The sequence below is a fragment of the Bubalus bubalis genome, chromosome X (assembly GCF_019923935.1).
Source record: "Bubalus bubalis isolate 160015118507 breed Murrah chromosome X, NDDB_SH_1, whole genome shotgun sequence".
Classification (NCBI taxonomy): Eukaryota; Metazoa; Chordata; class Mammalia; order Artiodactyla; family Bovidae; genus Bubalus; species Bubalus bubalis.
This window is the reverse complement of record NC_059181.1, coordinates 68499744-68518872: the sequence shown is the minus strand read 5'-3', so window position 1 is coordinate 68518872 and position 19129 is coordinate 68499744. Positions and strand designations below refer to the sequence as shown.

The 19129-nt window shown below is 42.2% G+C and overlaps 1 protein-coding gene across 1 annotated transcript in view; it reads right to left on the bottom strand.

The window, feature by feature from the left end:
* PGK1 (phosphoglycerate kinase 1) overlaps positions 1-18658 on the bottom strand; it is a 31139-nt gene extending 12481 nt beyond the window's left edge. The window contains exons 1-6 of the mRNA XM_006051528.3: positions 18485-18658; positions 12131-12181; positions 9361-9516; positions 9106-9250; positions 5793-5896; positions 5031-5150 (exon numbers count right to left, since the gene is read on the bottom strand). Of these exons, the coding sequence (XP_006051590.1) occupies positions 5031-5150; positions 5793-5896; positions 9106-9250; positions 9361-9516; positions 12131-12181; positions 18485-18549 (641 nt within the window). The 5' untranslated portion in view covers positions 18550-18658. The remainder of the gene's footprint in view (positions 1-5030; positions 5151-5792; positions 5897-9105; positions 9251-9360; positions 9517-12130; positions 12182-18484) is intronic.
* Positions 18659-19129: the final 471 nt, after the last annotated feature.

Here is a 19129-nt window from a genome sequence, read left to right as displayed (position 1 = left end):
AGAAAGAAAAACACCAATACAGTATACTAACGCATATATATGGAATTTAGAAAGATGGTAACAATAACCCTGTGTACGAGACAGCAGAAGAGACACTGATGTATAGAACAGTCTTATGGACTCTGAGAGAGAGGGAGAGGGTGGGAAGATTTGGGAGAATGGCACTGAAACATGTAAAATACCATGTATGAAACGAGTTGCCAGTCCAGGTTCGATGCACAATACTGGATGCTTGGGGCTGGTGTACTGGGACGACCCAGAGGGATGGTATAGGGAGGGAGGAGGGAGGAGGGTTCAGGATGGGGAACACATGTATACCTGTGGCGGATTCATTTTGATATTTGGCAAAACTAATACAATTATGTAAAGTTTAAAAAATAAAATTAAATTTAAAAAAAAAGAAGAAAATATAAAAAAAAATAAAGAAACATAAACATCACTGGGCAAAAGCAAAGATCCCTACCCTCTTGGAGCTTATATTCTAGAAGAGGGAAATAAGATAATCAACACAGATGTACCTTTCACCTCCCTGTGAGAGAAATATACATATCTAAACAGAAGAAATGGAGAAGGCGATGGCACCCCACTCTAGTACTCTTGCCTGGAAAATCCCATGGATGGAGGAGCCTGGTAGGCTGCAGTCCATGGGGTCGTGAAGAGTCGGACACGACTGAGCAACTTCACTTTCACTTTTCACTTTCATGCATTGGAGAAGGAAATGGCAACCCACTCCAGTGTTCCTGCCTGAAGAATCCCAGGGACGGGGGAGCCTGGTGGGCTGCCGTCTATGGGGTTGTGCAGGGTTGGACATGACTGAAGTGACTTAGCAGCAGCAAACAGAAGAAAGGAGAAGGCAATGGCACCCCACTCCAGTACTCTTGCCTGGAAAATCCCATGGATGGAGGAGCCTGGTAGGCTGTAGTCCATGGGGTTGCTAAGAGTCAGACATGACTGAGCAACTTTCCTTTCACTTTTCACTTTCATGCATTGGAGAAGGAAATGGCAACCCACTCCAGTGTTCTTGCCTGGAGAATCCCAGGGATAGGGGAGCCTGGTGGGCTTCCATCTATGGGGTCGCACAGAGTCGGACAAGACTGAAGCAACTTAGCAGCAAACAGAAGAAAAACAAATTCACTTGAAGCACAACCTTTAAAATCCTTCACATAAGTAATGACTTGCTTTCCACAAATATTCCTATATATCTAAGTGAAGTGAAGTCGCTCAGTCATTTCTGACTCTTTGCAACCCCGTGGGATTCTCCAGGCAAGAATACTGGAGTGGGTTGCCATTTCCTTCCAGGGGATCTTCCAGACCCAGGGATTGAACCCAGGTCTCCGGCATTGCAGGCAGACCCTTTAACCTCTGAGCTACCAGGGCAGGCCCCCCTATATATATCTAAATCCCACTTAAATAAGCAAATCACCTTGGGCTTATTTGCCTCTTCATTCAATAAACAAGATGATATCTATTCTGTAAGATGGCTTATGCTAGGATTTGTGAAATGGAGGTTCAAAACAATAGTGATGTGGGAGAATGGATGGCAAGAGACTACTGATCTCTCACTTGTAAAGACTGATCACCACCAAGGGTAAAAATGGATTAACTGCTTTATACAAAAACATACACATACACACAGAGTGAGAGGGAAACAGAAATGATGAAAAGAGACTCAACATCTAAAGAACATAGGATATTCTATACATCAAATACCCTGTTTCTTCAACAAATCAATGGAATGAAAAATAATAAGAGGAAACTATTATAAAATAATTAGGGTTAGGGTTAAAAAAAATAGGAGAAGGCAATGGCACCCCACTCCAGTACTCTTGCCTGGAAAATCCCATGGATGGAGGAGCCAGGTAGGCTGCAGTCCATGGGATCGCTGAGAGTCGGACACGACTGAGCGACTTCACTTTCACTTTTCCCTTTCATGCATTGGAGAAGGAAATGGCAACCCACTCCAGTATTCTTGCCTGGAGAATCCCAGGGATGGGGGAGCCTGGTGGGCTGCCATCTATGGGGTCACACAGAGTCGGACACGACTGAAGCAACTTAGCAGCAACGACCAAATACAATGCATAGACTTCATTTGGATCCTTATTCAAACAAACTGACTGTAAAAGGCATTTCTGAAATGACGGAGAATTTCTGAATATAGACTGGGTATTGGATGACAGTATTAATAATAACACTCTTAAATTTTGTTAGGTTTAACAGGTGGTTATTTTAAAAGAAATCTCAAGCTATGAGATGTACACAGAAGTATAAGAAATGAAATTATATGATATCTAAGGCTTGCTTTCAAACACTCCTGACAAAAAAAGGATTAGAGGACAGATGAAACTGGATTGGCAAAAATGCCAGTAATTATTAGAACAGGGTAATAGGTACCTGTGAGTTTATTATACTAATCTTTCAACTTCTATAATGTTTGAATGTTTCTACAACAATGTTTTGGGTTTTTTTCTTTTTTGGGCCACACTGCATGGCTTGTGGAATCTTAGTTCCCTTACCAGGGGTAGAATCTGGGCAGTGAAAGCAAGGAGTCCTAACCACTGGACCACTAGGGAATTCCCAACAGAATAATTTTTTTTAATTAAATATAAATTCTTCCCCTATATTATTAATGTTCTCAGGGACACTACATTGCAAGAAAGGTGGCCAAAAAAAACCCTCCGTGTAAACTTCCCCCAAATAGCAATTTTAGGCAGAGTCCAAAACCTAATCATAAGCACTAGGTAGCACTCACTCCCATATTCCAGGTCTAGAGAAGGACTGAGAACAAAACTCAAGTCCTAGTCTCCAGAGAAGCAAAGATCAGAGGCTGACCTTTATAATCCAGTGCACAAGAGTGGCAATGCTTCCAGGACACAGATTCAAGTACCTACCTTAACTATTTTTAGGACCCTGAAACTGGGCTCATGAAGCCTGGAGAGCAACTATGCTACCTGAAATTGACACCCAACTCCAGAGTCAGCTTTCATAGGGAAATGCTGAGTGTGTTCAGTCCCATGGAAAAAAAATACCCTGCTCATAAAAGGGTCAGGAGCATCTAGCCATAAAGAGGCTGCTATCTAGATAGTCGTGCCAAGTGACAAGATCTTATCCAGGAAGTCCCAGGTCTCTGTCCCTACTTTATCACCTAAAATGCATCCTCCTAGTCTCTTGACCTACACTACTGAAATTTCTACTTTTAACTAAGCCAGTAGCATATCACTATTCAGAGTACTTTTCCCCATAGGAGAAAATATAAAAAGGTATGGGATCTGAAAAAATGAGTTCCAAATAATATATTCAACACATATAAGGAGGTTTTCATATCTGAAAGGCTCAAGTGCTTCAAAAATTGTTAGATGAGCATTAGTAGGCAATAGTGGATCTTTCCAATTCTTCTCCCCAGAACCATCTTCTATCCTTTCTAGCCCTGTTCTCTGTCCCAGGAGGCTGACCTGCATAGACTGCATCAAGGAGGTCCTCTGCCCTCTGACGTCCAGCTGGGTTGCAGCCCATTGTGGGTAAGAGGGGATACATCAATAGGAAATTAAAATGAGATCAGAGTATCTATTTCCCTGGCTCCTTCCCTGCTAGATGACTATCCTCCATCCCTTGACCAAAGGCTATACAGTTCTTATCAGAGGTCCATCTCCACACAACTACCCTCTCTGGATTCTGGTAACCATCACTTCCCTTTTGCCCTTCAGGTCTAAGGGTGGTGATGATGGTTTCCTCAGATGACTGTATAGTCCCTTTTGTGTTTCCCTAAACCCCACCCACACCTTTGCAGATACTCCCTTTATTAAATTTTCCTCAGTCACCCAGTTTGATTGTGCTAATAACAATAAACCACCCAATTTATAGCCTCATGCTTGTGCTCAGTCACTTCAGTTATGTCTGACACTTTGTGACCCTATGGACTGTAGCCCGCCAGGCTCCTCTGTCCATGGGTTTGCCCAAGAAAGAATACTGGAGTGGGTAAGCCATTCTGTCCTCCAGGGGATCTTCCTGACCCAGGGATTGAACCCACATCTCCTGCAGCTCCTGTATTGCAGGCAGATTCTTTACCACTGAGCCATCAAGGAAGCCCAAGTTATGGCCTACTAGCAGGTAGGCTCAGATATTGAAGAAAATGGGGAAAACCACTAGACCATTCAGGTATGACCTAAATCAAATCCCTTATGATTATACACTGGAAGTGAGAAATAGATTTAAGGGACTAGGTTTGATAGAATGCCTGATGAACTATGGACGGAGGTTCGTGTCATTGTACAGGAGACAGAGAGCAAGACCATTCCCAATAAAAAAAGAAATGCAAAAAAGCAAAATGGCTATCTGAGGAGGCCTTACAAGTAGCTGTGAAAAGAAGAGAAGTGAAAAGAAAAGGAGAAAAGGAAAGATATACCCATTTGAATGCAGAGTTCCAAAGAACATCAAGGAGAGATAAGAAGCCTTCCTCAGGGATCAGTGCAAAGAAAATAGAGGAAAATAATAGAATGGGAAAGACTCGAGATCACTTCAACAAAGGTCTGTCTAGTCAAGGCTATGGTTTTTCCAGTAGTCATGTATGGTTGTGAGTGTTGGACTGTAAAGAAAGCTGAGCACTGAAGAATTGATGCTTTTGAACTGTGATGTTGGAGAAGACTCCTGAGAGTCCCTTGGAATGCGAGGAGATCCAACCAGTCCTTCCTAAAGGAGATCAGTCCTGGGTGTTCATTGGAAGGACTGATGTTGAAGCTGAAACTCCAATACTTTGGCCACCTGATGCGAAAAGCTGACTCATTTGAAAAGACCCTGATGCTAGGAAAGACTGACGACAGGCGGACAAGGGGACAACAAAGGATGAGATGGTTGGTTAGCATCACCAACTCAATGGACATGAGTAGACTCCAGGAGTTGGCAATGGACAGGGAGGCCTGGTGTGCTGCATTCCATGGGGTTGCAAAGAGTAGGACACAACTGAGCGACTAAACTGAACTGAACTGAACCAGGTATAAAACACTACTTAAAGCATGATCTTGAAGAGTTCTCTGTACCCGCCCAGGATGGCCAGGAACGGTCGCTCAGGGCTCTCCAAGGCCTTGGCAAAGTAGTTCAGCTCCTTCTTCATCAAAAAACCTCCAGCCTTCTTTGGCAGATTTACTCCTACCATGGAGCTAGAAAGGAACAGAGACATTCAAATTTTAGTCAATCCTTAGCAATTCTCCCAATTCTAAAGGCCTTCTCCTTATCACTGAAATACTTTCACTTTTGAGACACCAGGACACCATGGTTTTCATCCCCAAACTACAACAAAACACTTAAGTACAAGATAGGGTTTTTGGCTAATAATGCAGGATAAAGGAGAACAAGTGAAAAGCAACTACCTTAAGTAGAATTTAAGGTACCCAATTAATAGTCTTCAGGCCAAGGGTTTAACCACAATAAATTATCAGCCAGGTGATGACAACAGGGAAGGATTCCTCAGTTTGCTTCCTACTGATGGCCTAAGACTCTGCTCCCACAGCAATCACAAAGGGAGAGCTCTCTATGAAATATCCGAAGTAAGACAGAACAACATCTTCCTAAAGCTCGACAAAAAGTTCCACAATCCTCAACATTTTTTACTTTTATTTCATCTTTAGATCAGGGATACTCAACAAGAACCACAGTTTTATTTGTAGCTCCAATTAGAAATAGAATCCAAAAATATCACAATACAACACAGAAATTTCCAAAACCATTCCAGAGCTTTGGCTGCTTAAGTAAACAGAGAAATAATGCTCTCAGTTTGACAATGAACAAAAAACTTTTAGTACCTGTGGGCTCGGTGAGCAGTGCCAAAAGCATCATTGACATAAACATCCCCTAGTTTAGAAAGTGAAGCTCGGAAGGCTTCTATTTTGGTTGGCTCAGCTTTAATCTGAAGAGAAAAACAAAAAAGGAAGATATTGATGATTCCAAAGAAACCTTAAAAGCATTTCATACCAAGAGTCCTCTTCAACATATCTAAAGACCCTGAGTTGGCAGGATAGTAATTTTTAAAACTAGCAACAGGATCTGTTCTTTCTTCCAAATATTCCAGATCTTTTGCTCATTTCTGTATGTTTCTGCTCTCCTTTGCCTTACCTCAAATTGCAAGCCTAAGATTCCTAAATCACAGCTTAACCTCTAATCACATCCTACTGGTCTCTCTCCAGCTCCTAGGACAAAATACAAATTATCCTTCTCTCTCCTTGACTCATTGCTTCATTTTAACATATTCTCCTTGTAAAATTTAGGATTATACTTGTGTCAAGCTGCTAGCTGCCAAGACTCATACATATTTCTCATGAAAGCAACAAGGACAAGCTGGGACAGAGAAGGCAGATGGAAACCTCCTTTTGATTCATATAGCTTTCCCTGGAAGTTAGGCATCTGAGAAAACAATACACTTCTACAAAAAAGATAGAGGACAGAAAGTTGATGTAAAACATATGGCTTTGAATGTCAGCTCACTATCCACGGATACTACCCTTTTCATAGGGGAAAGAAAGCAGGACAGCAGGATAAACAATGAGTCTCCAGTAAGAAACAAAGCAAAGATGCATAGAAAGCCAGATGAGGGGGATTATGGCAGAGAAGTATCAAAGCAGATGTTTAGTCACTGTCCGCTCCCCTTCTCCTATATATTGAAGTGAAGGAGGCTGTCACAAAGAATGGGCTTTCCTCTAGTGGCCGAAAGAATACAGGGGCACTAATGCTAAAACTAAAGTGTAGAGCCCCCAGAATCTCTTTAAAATGGAATATTATCTGCCACCGGTGACTGCAAGATGTGTAGTCATGAAAACACTGCCCAAATGGCAGGAGACCTGGGGTCTAGGCCCACGTCTGATGCTAATTTACCGTGTAACCTTTGTCAAGTTTTTCTCTATCCTTTCCCATCTATTAAAAAGGGAAGATAACTTCTCTAAGAACTGTTCATGGGAAAATGACACAAATTAAAAGCTATCTATGAAAAAGGTATTGTAAAAATTAGTAATAATCAGAACCTACTTCTCATTTTTTATCTGCCAGGAACCAGAAGGAAGAGAATGCTCCTAAAAGATAATGCAGGTACCCTGCATAAAGGAAAAAGTTCATGCCTCACTTCGTTTTTTATTCACTTTGAACTTATGGCTGGCTCCAAAAATTTCAAGCATGAAAAGCCACTGAACACTAAATGTAAAGTAAACTGCCCACAAAGACATAGACTAGCACAGTTGGTTCATCACTTACTGTATATAACGTTTTGCCTCAACTTGCCTCCTGCCATTTCTAAGCCCAAGAGTTGAACAGCTTGAGTTTCAGTCTAAAAGGGCACCAGATTTTAGGTCAGCATTTAACTCCTACTACCGTAGCAAGACCATGCCAAAGGCAAGATAAGGCAAGACCTGAGCCTGCAGTGCTAAGAAAAGAAACTGCTTGAAAGCAGGCACTCTGATGACCTTAAGAAATGTCAGAAGCGCAACAGGAGATTGAGATGCTAGCCTCAGAGCATCTTGTTCCCCAAGATACTAAAGACATTAAGATTGGAAAGTATAAAGGGTGCTTTCTGATTCCCTTCTTATTTCTTAAGATAAGGAATGACAGGTACCTTCATATTTTTAAAAAAAAAAAAAAACCTAGGTCTCAGGAAGGCAGTTATTTCTGGAGTTACTTCTCCACTGATCTCCAGTAGCATGCATGCCCAGTTGTATCCAATTCTTTGCGACCCTATGGACTGTAGCCCACCAGGCACCTCTGTTCATGGGATTTCCCAGGCAAGAATACTGGAGTAGGTTGCCATGCCCTCCTCCAGGGGATCTTCCCCACCCAGGGATCAAACCCAAGGCTCCTGCATTGGCTGGTGGGTTCTTTACCAATGAGCCACATGAGAAGCCCAGCTTCCTTTCTACAAATAGGAATTTCTACAAATTCGAAATCATCCTCAAAAGAGCCAGCTCTATCATGCTCTATCATTTAATATTTAAATCCTGGTTGTCAGGTCACGGTAATCTATGTTGTGGGTATCTATGGTTGCCTTTTAAAATTTTTTTGGTTTTTTCCCCTATGGTTGCTTTTGTACAACAATGGCAGAGTTGACTAGTTCCAATAGAAACCATATAAGGTTGTGACTGACCGTATGACCCACAAAGCCTACAATATTTGTTGTCTGACTCTTTATATAAAGTTTGCTTATTGATGGACTGAGCTACATATAAAGCCTAGCAACAGTACTACTACTCCTAACTTTAGTCAAATAACTGCCTTTCTGAGACCTAGGTTTTTTTTTTTTTAAATATGAAGGTACCTGTCATTCTTTATCTTAAGAAATTCAAAGAAAGATCCTTTACACTTAAGAAAAGTGCCTTAAACCCAAGGTAATATCATCATGACCATTATCTACCTAACTCAATCAAATGTTTCAAATAGTCCCTTTCCACTTGACTTACAAAAGTACTTTTTCTGGTCACATGATTCTTTTATAAGAAAACCCCAATGATATCAAATTTAATTTACTGTCTTAAAAGTAATAAGTTCAAGCTTTAAGTTAATTCCCCTTCTAAATAAGAATACAGATTATTCTTCCATAATACACTAGGGCCTGCTGCTTATAAAAACTGTTCTAGCCCTGACAAAAAAAATCTAAAACTGGCTCTGCTGGAAGAACAGCTGGTATATCATGAATACTCACTCCCCACAACCACCTGTAAATGTCTGCTCTCAGTCCTTGGGAACGATAGCCTACACTCTGATAGGATATTATCACATACTATTAGAAAAATACATCTTCATACATCAAAGGCCAGGTGTGTAACGAAGGGACAATTAGAAGCAGCATGTTCACCAAATACCCTTACACCCAAATGGTGTTCACATCTTTCCAAGGTATTTCAAAAACCACTTGAGCATGATGAGGAGGGCTTCCAGGGCTGGCAATATCTTATTCTCTGACCTCGGTGGTGGTTACACAGGTGTGCTTACTTTGTGATAATTCATGAGGCTGTGCATTTATATATGTATTTCAATAAAAAGGTGTCAAAATAAACATGAGCTTCTTCTATTCTTCAATCACAGTCTCATATACTCAGCCCTCCTCACCCCTACTAATGTCGAAATCACAGGACCTACCTTGTTCCCAGAAGCATCTTTTCCCTTCCCTTCTTCCTCCACATGAAAACGAAGGTTCTCCAGCAGGATGACAGACCCAGCAGCTGGGTCAGCACAAGCCTTCTCCACTTCTGGGCCCACACAGTCCTTCAAGAACAAAACATCCCTGGAGAGATTATGACACAGAAACACTTGAACAGTCTGAATGTTAAGAATCAGCAACAACATACTTGACAACATTTCCTGTCACAGAGTTGACAAGAGCCTGAAACATACTTGCCCAGCAGAGATTTGAGTTCTACAGCAACTGGCTGCAAGGAGTACTTATCAGGCATGGGGACACCATCAGGCCGGCCCAGGTGGCTCATAAGAACAACTGACTTGGCTCCACTGTCCAAGCAGTATTTGATGCTTGGAACAGCAGCCTTGATCCTGCAACCAAGAAGAGACAGCAAGTAGAATAAGGCTACTCCTAAGAATTAGTGAGAACTATTTTATTCATGGCCTCATAAAACATAAAGCCTTTCTTCTCCAAATTCCTTCAAATCTGTCAGCAACTCAGTGATAGTCCTCAGGTTCATGTGTAGGGGAAGAAGTTAATAGGATGTCAACCCTCTACCTAGGGTTATACAATTTCATCATGTTTTGTACCTTGTGCAGAAAAAAAATTAATATAGCAGGACTGAAACTGCTGTCTTCAGAAGGACCTCCTTGCAAGGTTGGCCCTTGGCTGGTGTCTGGGAACTTGGCTTTTGAGCTGGTCCTTCAGTTCTCTGACAAAGGCTGTTCACAGTTCCTAGATCGTCTGTACAAACAGGTTTATATTCAACACTTGCTTCCCTCCAGGAGTAAGGAATTTTGGTAGCTGCTGGACAGAGAGTACCTATGTGATCAGCTCCCAGTAAAAATCTTGGGAGTTGAGTCTCTGAAGGGCTTTTCTGGGCAGAGATATCACACACAATTACTGCATTTTCACTGCTGGAGAAAGGACCACACTTGGTGTCATGAGAGGGAGAGAGCAGGGAAACCTAAGCATGGATTTCTCCAGATTCTGCCTGTGTCCTTTCTGCTTGCTGATTCTGTCATGCATCCTTTCACTTTAATAAATTTTAGCAGTGAATCCTTTCACTTTAATAAACTTTAGCAGTGAATCCTTCTAGTGAATCACCAAACATGTGGGTGCTTTTAGGGACCTCTGAAACACCCTAAGTGTTTGACTTTGGAAGAAATATAAAATTCTCAAATTTTGAAACCATTAAAAAAAATTTTGGGAAAACTGAAAAAACGTTACTTTTCAGTACCCATTACAAAATCCTAAGTCACTTTTTATGTAGGATAAAATAAATACATTATATAAAATGTGGTTTACATAACACATTGCATTTACTAAATTATAGTTTAACCAAAAACTTATTTAACTTCTTTAAACACTTCAATTTTTGTTACAAACCCAATACTAACTTTCCATTCATGGCAGTACTTAAGAAATTAAACCTGATAACAAAGAAAATACTTATTTATTCAACAAATATTTATTGAATGCTACTTTTGTAGCAGCTACTATATCAGATTCTGAGAATACAACAGTGAATAAAATAATTTCTGCTCTCACAGAAGTGATAAGAACTATGGAGAAAATAAAGCAAGGTACAGTGACAAGAACGACTGGAGAATAGTGGTGGAGGGGATTTTAGAGAGGGTAGCCAGGGAAGGTCTCTCTAATAAGATGACATTTCAGCAAAGAATGGAATAATAAAAAGCCAAGTTATATTTCTAACTATCTTATGCTATTTGGCAGATATAAAAACTCAATTATACCAAATAAACAAGAAACCTTCATCAGGTACATTTGCCCAATGAAACCAAATTAATCTTCAGTGCTTTCCCTTAACAGTCAAGTTCTATTATTTCTAATGCTTCATTTTATTTATCAACTCCACGGATTTCTGAAAATGAAGATCTACTCAGACTTGTTTCTCTGCTTTCTACTCATAAAATACCTTGATAGGCATATTTCTAATCTTTTATGTATGTTGCAGAAAATAATAAAAAAGCCAAGAAGGGTCAGAGATGGCTTATACAAAGACCTTTCACTATGGTGCAGGAGGGATATGCTTGACAGAATGCCAGGCTCTATTCTGGGGCCAATATCTAAAAATGTTCTAGGTCTATACCTACACTGTCCAATATGGTAGCCATTAGCCACAGGGACCTCCTGAATACTGGATATGTGGTTAGCCAGACTGGTATGTTGTCTAAGAGTAAAATATGTATTGGATCTCAAATACTTAATACCAAAAAAGTTAAAATGTTCCTTTCATTAATTTTTAATTGATTATATACTAAAATGATTATTTGGAGCTTACTGGATTAAATATATTAAAATTAAGTTAATCTGTTTGTTTACTTTTTAATGGGGCAACTAGAAAATCTTAAATTACATGTGGCTTTTATTATATTTTTACTAGACAGCACAGGCCTAGATCATTAGAACATACCTTTCCAGCTCAAACCCTTCATTTAAAATAAAAATCTTTTAGAATCTAATCAAAAGCAAGAACAATACTATCACTTAAAATTTCTGCTTCTGAATCTAGGAGCCAAGACATGGACAGCCTAAACAAGACATGTGGAGAGCCTAAACTAACTGAAAGTATTACTTGCGAAGTCTTTTCCCTTAAATCAAAATTCTCAAAAACTGATTTTATGGGGGCCAGTTAGAATAGGGGCTTGTAAAACTACATGAACAGTTCTTCATTTTGCAGGAAAGCTAAGTAACCTTAAACCTTAATAATCTTTAAAAATGTACAACCTCAAATTCTTCAAATTAAAAAAAAAGGAGGAAAAAAATCACCTTCTTAAAATGATTTTTTTTCAATTTCTAAATTGTCATAAGAAAGCAAACCAGATGGTGGGTTGGTTGAAAGCCAAGATCATGCAGCTTAAGTTGCCATAATTCTACAATAAGAATGGAAAACCATTTCATTACATATACTCAGATCCACATACATCTTAAACCTAGCTCAGGGTGTAGCAGGGACATTACCTCTGGTTGTTTGTTATCTGGTTGTTCTTCATAGGAACATTGAAGTCTACTCTGAAAAAGAAACAAAGTGTCAAGTTCAGAGCCACAATCAAATTCTCATTCCCTCAAAGATTATGAGAGGTACTTTTAGTGAACCAGTTAAATAAGTGGAAGTTCAAAAGTCACCTTAAAAATAATCAGCAGTATTAGAAGATAGTGATTAGCCATGTGGAAGAGAGTGGGAGTAGTGACTTAGACAGGACACCAGAGGGAGCTTCAGGGGTTCTAATAGTGTTCTCTTTCTTGATGTTGGTGACAAATGTGTTCTTTCTGTGATAATTCTTTGAGCTTTTGATTTGTACCCTTTTAGGTATGTATCTCACACTTTTTAAGAGGAAAATTTTAAAAAATCACAGGAACAAGCCCTGAAGACCTGGGAAGCTGAAACTAGTTCCATCTAAAAAGATTTCTATGTGGGCCCAGCATGCTACTATCTAATAATGGTGGCAGCCTGAAGGGTAAGGTTATAAAGAACACATCTGGATTCTGATTTCCCTGGTATTATCTCTGGGTCCTAATGAAGCAAACATTTCTCAAAAGAAAAAAAAACTGGAAAAATAAAACACACCAAGAGAGTATCATTCGTTTTGGACGAAGTCTGGGACCTCAGGACCAGCAAGAAACCCAGTGTCCAAGACTAAGTTCACACAGTATCCTTCAAGCAAAACAGTCAATAACCACAAGATAGCTTCTTTCTAAAAGCCTGATAGGACATTTTTCTGTACACCTGAAACTAACACAATATTGTAAATCAACTATACTTCAATTTTTAAAAAAACTTAATTTAAAAAAAAAACCTGAGAGGATGGAACATGTGACCCTGCCCACCTAACAAACAGACAATCAGAAGAGAAGTGATCAAGACTGCACAGGCAGGGAATTCCCTGGCAGTCCAGTGGTTAAGACTCAGCGCTTCCACTGCCAAGGGTCCAGGTTCAATCCCTGGTTGGGGAACTAAAATCCCAAAAGCCACAGGGCACGGCCAGGGCAGGGGGAAAAAATATAGCAGTTTCCTTTCTTATGCAACTTCTTGATGCTTTATCATTTTTAAGAACTTGTCATTCCTTCCCCCTTCTTCCAGACAGACTGGAACCTCAATCCCCTAGAAAGCAATGATGTGTGGTGGCTAGCTATCTGTAAGGTTTCACTTGCCAAGATCCTTTTTAAGTTGATTTCTTTTTCATCTATAGAATGGAGATGATAGTATCTACTTCACAGTTATTGTGAGAATTAAATGAGTTAGCGATCTGCAAAGTGCTTAGGAGAGTAACTGATAAACAGTGCCATAAAAGTGGTAACTATTATTATTCATGTGAGGACTTCTCCAAAACATGATTCTGTGATCTAAAAGGCACATCAACCATTACTAAAAACAGCTAGCAGCACGCACCAAAGGACAACAGTGAAGGTGTGACTGATTCAAAAAGACTTGTTGCTGTATCTGACCATAAAGCTCCATCACTAGTCCTTCCTCTCTTAGGCTGAGGCTTGGCAGACAATTACAAAATCCTAAACCAACTAAGAAGACCACCAATTTCCTATGTCTCCTAGGCCTGTACGCTACTTCACTGAAGAACAACCTTTCCAAAGATGAGTTGAAGGATTAATTCTATATTCAAATACTTTATTTAAAATCTTGAAAAATAAAAGCAGTATGCGTCTGAAAAAAGAAACAGTCTACTTAACTTCAGGCTACTTGATTCTGATTCTAAGCATCTTCTTTAAATATCCTAAGCAAGGCTCAGAGCATTCCAAAGAGGATAGAGTATCTCATTATCATGTATCATTTTCCCCCACCCTCTGCAGCCTCCAAGAAGGCCCACATTCAAAAGGGTTAACAGCAAGGGGCTGAGCACAAGCCACCCCTTCAGTGCTGCTCCCTATCCCAGAGCCATGACACAGAAGAAATTCTCTAGAAACACTCAAGAATCTATCTCATCTATCCATGCTGCCATGGCATAGCTTACTGATGAGAAAAGGACTTATACTTTCTTCTCGTTGCTTGTGGATTACCTTCCCCCATCATCTCCTAGACTGTTAACAACAGCTCTGCTTTTTACATCTCCTCTCTGAGGACTCCACCACAGAAACTGCTCTGGCCTACACATTTCACTTGTCCTGTGTAAAATCTGCACCCTTTCCTTTTCTATTTCTCTTAATCCTGAGCTCAGCCTCAGGAACAAAGTCAGATATCACTACACACCACTCATATCATAGTGGATGAAATAAAAAATGACATCAAGCGTTAGTGAGGATGCAGAGAAATTGATCACTCATACGCCCGTAGGAATGTAAAATGATGCAGCTGCTTTGGAAAACAGTCTGGAAATTCCTCAAAAGGTTAAGCATGTGTGCTAAGTCTCTTCAGTCATGTCCGACTCTTTGCGACCCACTGGACTGCAGCCTGCCAGGCTCCTCTGTCCATGGGATTCTCCAGGCAAGAACACTGGAATGGGTTGCCATGCCCTCCTCCAGGGGATCTTCCCAACCCAGGGACTGAACCCAGGTCCCTGGCATTGCAGGCGGATTCTTTACTGTCTGAGCTACCAGGGAAGCCCAAGAATACTGGAGTGGGTAGCCTATCCCTTCTCCAGAGGACCTTCCCAGGAATCGACCTGGGGTCTCTTGCATTGCAGGTGGATTCTTTACCAGCTCAGCTACCCAGGAAGCCCATACCATAGACTACTATTCAGCAATCCAAGGAATGAATGACTGATACACACAACAATATGGATAAATCTCAAGGGCATTATGCTGGGTGAAAAAATGCCATGTGTGATCCCACTTATATAACATATTGAAATAAAATTATAGAAATGCAGGACAGATTAGTAGTTACCAGGGGTTTAGGAATGGAGGGAGAGGGGCCAAGATGCTAAAGGATGACACATAGGGAGATCTTGGTGCTGCTCAAAGAAAATTAGTTTTGTATCTTGAATAGTGGTGGGAGTTACACAAATCTACACATGTTATAAAACAGCAAAGAACTATATGGTTTATTCTAATGTCAACTTCCTTCCTACTCTTGATATCGTACTGTAATTATGTAAGATGTATCCAATGAAGGAAACTGGGTGAACACAGGACCTCTCTATATTATCTTTGCAATGTTCTGTGAACATATAACTATTTCAGAATGAATCTTAAAAATATTAATTTAGTTGTAATAAGGATATCAAGTCTCTATCACCTGAAATCTCAGAAGTCCAGGCCCAGTTCCATTTAAAGCTCTCCAAGAAACCATTCCCACCCTTACTTCACTGTCCCTGATCAGGAAATAGGGGTATTATGGCTCTCTTAGAGGGCTTCCCTGGTGGTTCAGACAGTAAAAAATCTGCCTGCAATGCAGGAGACCCAGGTTCAATCCCTGGGCCAGGAAGATCCCCAGGAGCAGGAAATGGCAACCCACGCCAGTATTCCTGCCTGGAGAATTCCATGGACAGAGAAGCCTCGTGGGAGACCACATGGTCGCAAAGAGTCAGACACAACTGAGCGACTAATAACTAACTGACTCTCTGAGACTTTTTTTTCTTCTCTACTGTTTTTCCTCCCTGTTTCTTCTTCCACTACACCAACTTGTAGCTGTTGCTTAACAAGTTACAACAGGTTAGAGAAAAACTGTGAGGTTTTTAAAAAATGGAGGAGGGAGAGCAAGCAAAAGGGAAGTGCTTCACCAGTCAGCAAAGGAGTATGACTGGCAACCTATGAGAGGAAGAAAGGAAATGACACAGCAAAATGAAACAGGAAATTTACTCAAGGTCTATAAAGTCAAATGGAATCCTAAAAAACTGAGGTACAACCTGGTAATTATCCAGTCAGAGATTTCTGGCTATCAGGAAGTTCCCTCAACAAATCAGTCAATTTCCCTTGGCAGTTCAAAGCAGGGCCCTAAACATCACAGCTCCCTTTTGCAAGACAAAGAAAGGAGGCTAGTAAAGCAGCCACTACTCTGGAGGCTCCACTTCCGGAACACTGCCAGCAACCACTACATAAAGGCAATTAAAACAAAAAGAAATTTGAGCAAGGCTACCTAGACTCTTGCAAAAAGCAATCCTACAATGTTCAAGAGCTCTTTTCAAGAGCTACATTAATAATCTGGGAAAAAAGCAACTTCCTGTCCTCAAATCAGATAAGTAGAATTTATCCAGATTACAGGGGGAAATTATTGACTGCAACCTTCAGCCGACAAAAGGTCTATTTTAACCTGTCATTGTTCACTACATCCAAGAATTTAGAGGATATGGTTGGTAGGCAAGGAGACCCAAATTCTAGTTCTGGTTCTGCCACCAACTTGCTAGTTCAGTGACCTTGGATAGGTCATTTTCCACCAGCAAAACAGGACTAGCTAATCATTTCAAGGCTTACAGTTAATCTGTGTTAAATGAAACTTTGAGCCCTGCGGCAGAAACATATTTCAAATTAGGTCCAGAGGGAGAAAAGATAAGCACCTCCTCCAGTCTCACTCTCAACCAGCTCAGATAATTCCTCAAACCTGGGAAGAGAGGAGATAAAGCCCCAGACTGCAATTGTAGGTTCTCCAAGATATCGGAGAAGGCAATGGCACCCCACTCCAGTACTCTTGCCTGGAAAATCCCAAGGATGGAGGAGTCTGATGCAGTCCATGGGGTCGCTAAGAGTCGGATATGACTGAGCGAGTTCACTTTCACTTTTCACTTTCAAGCATTGGAGAAGGAAATGGCAACCCACTCCAGTGTTCTTGCATGGAGAATCCCAGGGACAGGGGAGCCTGGTGGGCTGCCGTCTATGGGGTCGCACAGAGTCAGACATGACTGAAGTGACTTAGCAGCCAAGATCTAGCTGCACGCCACTTTCCACTTGTCCTGTTTTTCATAAGTTCTATCCATCTTTCTTAAAAGCATCTGAGGGATAGACAGGGCCATTATCTAATACTAGGATGTCTGTGATTCCTACTCTGTTCAGATTGCAAAGGACTAGGTGATTTAGCAAAAGGGGACACCAGGCGTTTTTCATGACCATAAGCTATTGGGTTCTTCTGATTATTGCAAAGCAAAGCAGAAAAGGCCACTTGTAAACTAATAGTGGCCATAATGAAATTAGAGGGAAGGGGAGAGCTACATTAACTTTTAGGGCATCCATAAAGTACACCAATTCACAGCACCTACCTAGTTTAAGCCTTAAGTAAAGGGAGCTCCCCTACTGCTTTCTGAACCGTTAATATAGAAAAGTTGCCCTCTCTTGAACCAGCCCAAATTGGGAAAGGATCACATCATTCACATGCCTGCCCATCAATCAACCACTTCCCTAAAAGGACAAGACTACCCAATGCTGTCAAGCCCTTATGCTGGCAAAAGCACCACCCTTGGATCCTATCAAAGTCAAGTCAGTTACATACCTAACTGAATTCCTGCAATTAGCTCCTGACATGCACGAATGTACACGTTACAAAAAGGAGAAATGTAAATACTCCATACATCATACTAGTAATTTTGGCAAACAAGGGAGAAGCCATGTGGCCAGGGATCCACATGTTTGGAGTAAGAGATCCCAAGGCAGGTGGCTAGCCTTCCCCACTTCTAATATTCTAATATCCTGCTTCTCTAGCCACTTCTGGGAGTGCGGTTAGAGAACATCAAGAATGAGCAGCCACACCCTGCTCCACCATTACCCAGTATGTGTCACAATCCTGATGCAAAACCCAAGGCCTGTGGTCCAAAGACACTACATGGCGGCAGAGGCCTGTTACATAAGCTCTGCAGGGCCTCCTTCGGTGCGCCCCACCCTACCTCACCCTCCTACCCTCCTACCCTCAACGCTTTAGTGGATTCTGCTCCTGAACAACGAAATCAACATCCTCTGGGAAACATGTCCCTTTGGGCAGGGACCTTAGAAATGTGGGCCGCTTCTCATTTGTCTGGGGTGGTCTAGGGTGGTGGAGGAAGGAAAACTATCCAAATGACCTTTCAAGGTCCCTTCACTGGAGGCCTAGGGATCTGCAGGCTAAGTAAGCATCAGGTCCCACCTCACCAACTGAGAACTGGAGGCGACGGAACTGCCCTTCAGAAATAAGAAAAGAGGGCAAAATGGATCCCCGCAATCTGACCCTCCCTGGAAGGATCCACCCCAGCAAAGAGCAAATTCGGCTCAGTTTCTGGGCTGGGGAAAATGAGGTCAGAAACCGTTAAACCCGGGCAAAACCTCAGCCACAATGGTGGCCAGCCTCGCCCTACTGGGCTAGAGCCCTTGGGGCCGAGAGTAGGGCTAAAGGTCACTTGAGGCAGGAGGAAAAGAAGTCTGCCCCGGCCGGAGAGGCTGCGGGAGAACCCCAAGGATTACCTCATGACGACCCGCTTCCCCTTCACATCCAGCTTGTCCAGAGTCAGCTTGTTAGAAAGCGACATCTTGGCAATTCAGCTGCAGCGAGAGGCCAGGGGATGAGACAGCGGCAGAGACTGAGACCGACTCAGGGTCCGAACGCGTGGAAAATGCCTAGCACCTCGCGGGCCGGGTCGCCACTCCTCCCGCCCCGCCCCTTTCCGGCCGCCGCGCCCAGCTCTCGGCGCCCAGTGGCCGCTCTAGAACGCGGCCCGAAGGCGCCCGCTGGCTGCCATTGCACCGAGGCGCTGTCAGTCAGCGAGCGCGATTGTGGGACGTGCAGCTGCCGCCAGTCACGTCCAGCACGCAGCGAGCGGCTGGGAACTTTCGTGACCACAGGCAGGAGGCGGTGCCGCCGGGCCAGCCGGAGGCGGGATCGGGAGCCGGTTGGCGCCGAGGGGCGGACACGGCTCGGGTTCCTGCGGCCGCACGGAAGGCAGCTGCAGAGCCCCGCAAACCCATGGCAGCCTGGGGGAAAACGTCACCCCACATCCCATGGAATTCCCGGCAACCCTATTCAGGATAGATGCAAATAACACCTCCTTGTGGAAAATTTCTGTTTTCCTGGCTCCCCCAAAAGGAATTCTCCGTAAGACTGCTAAGTGC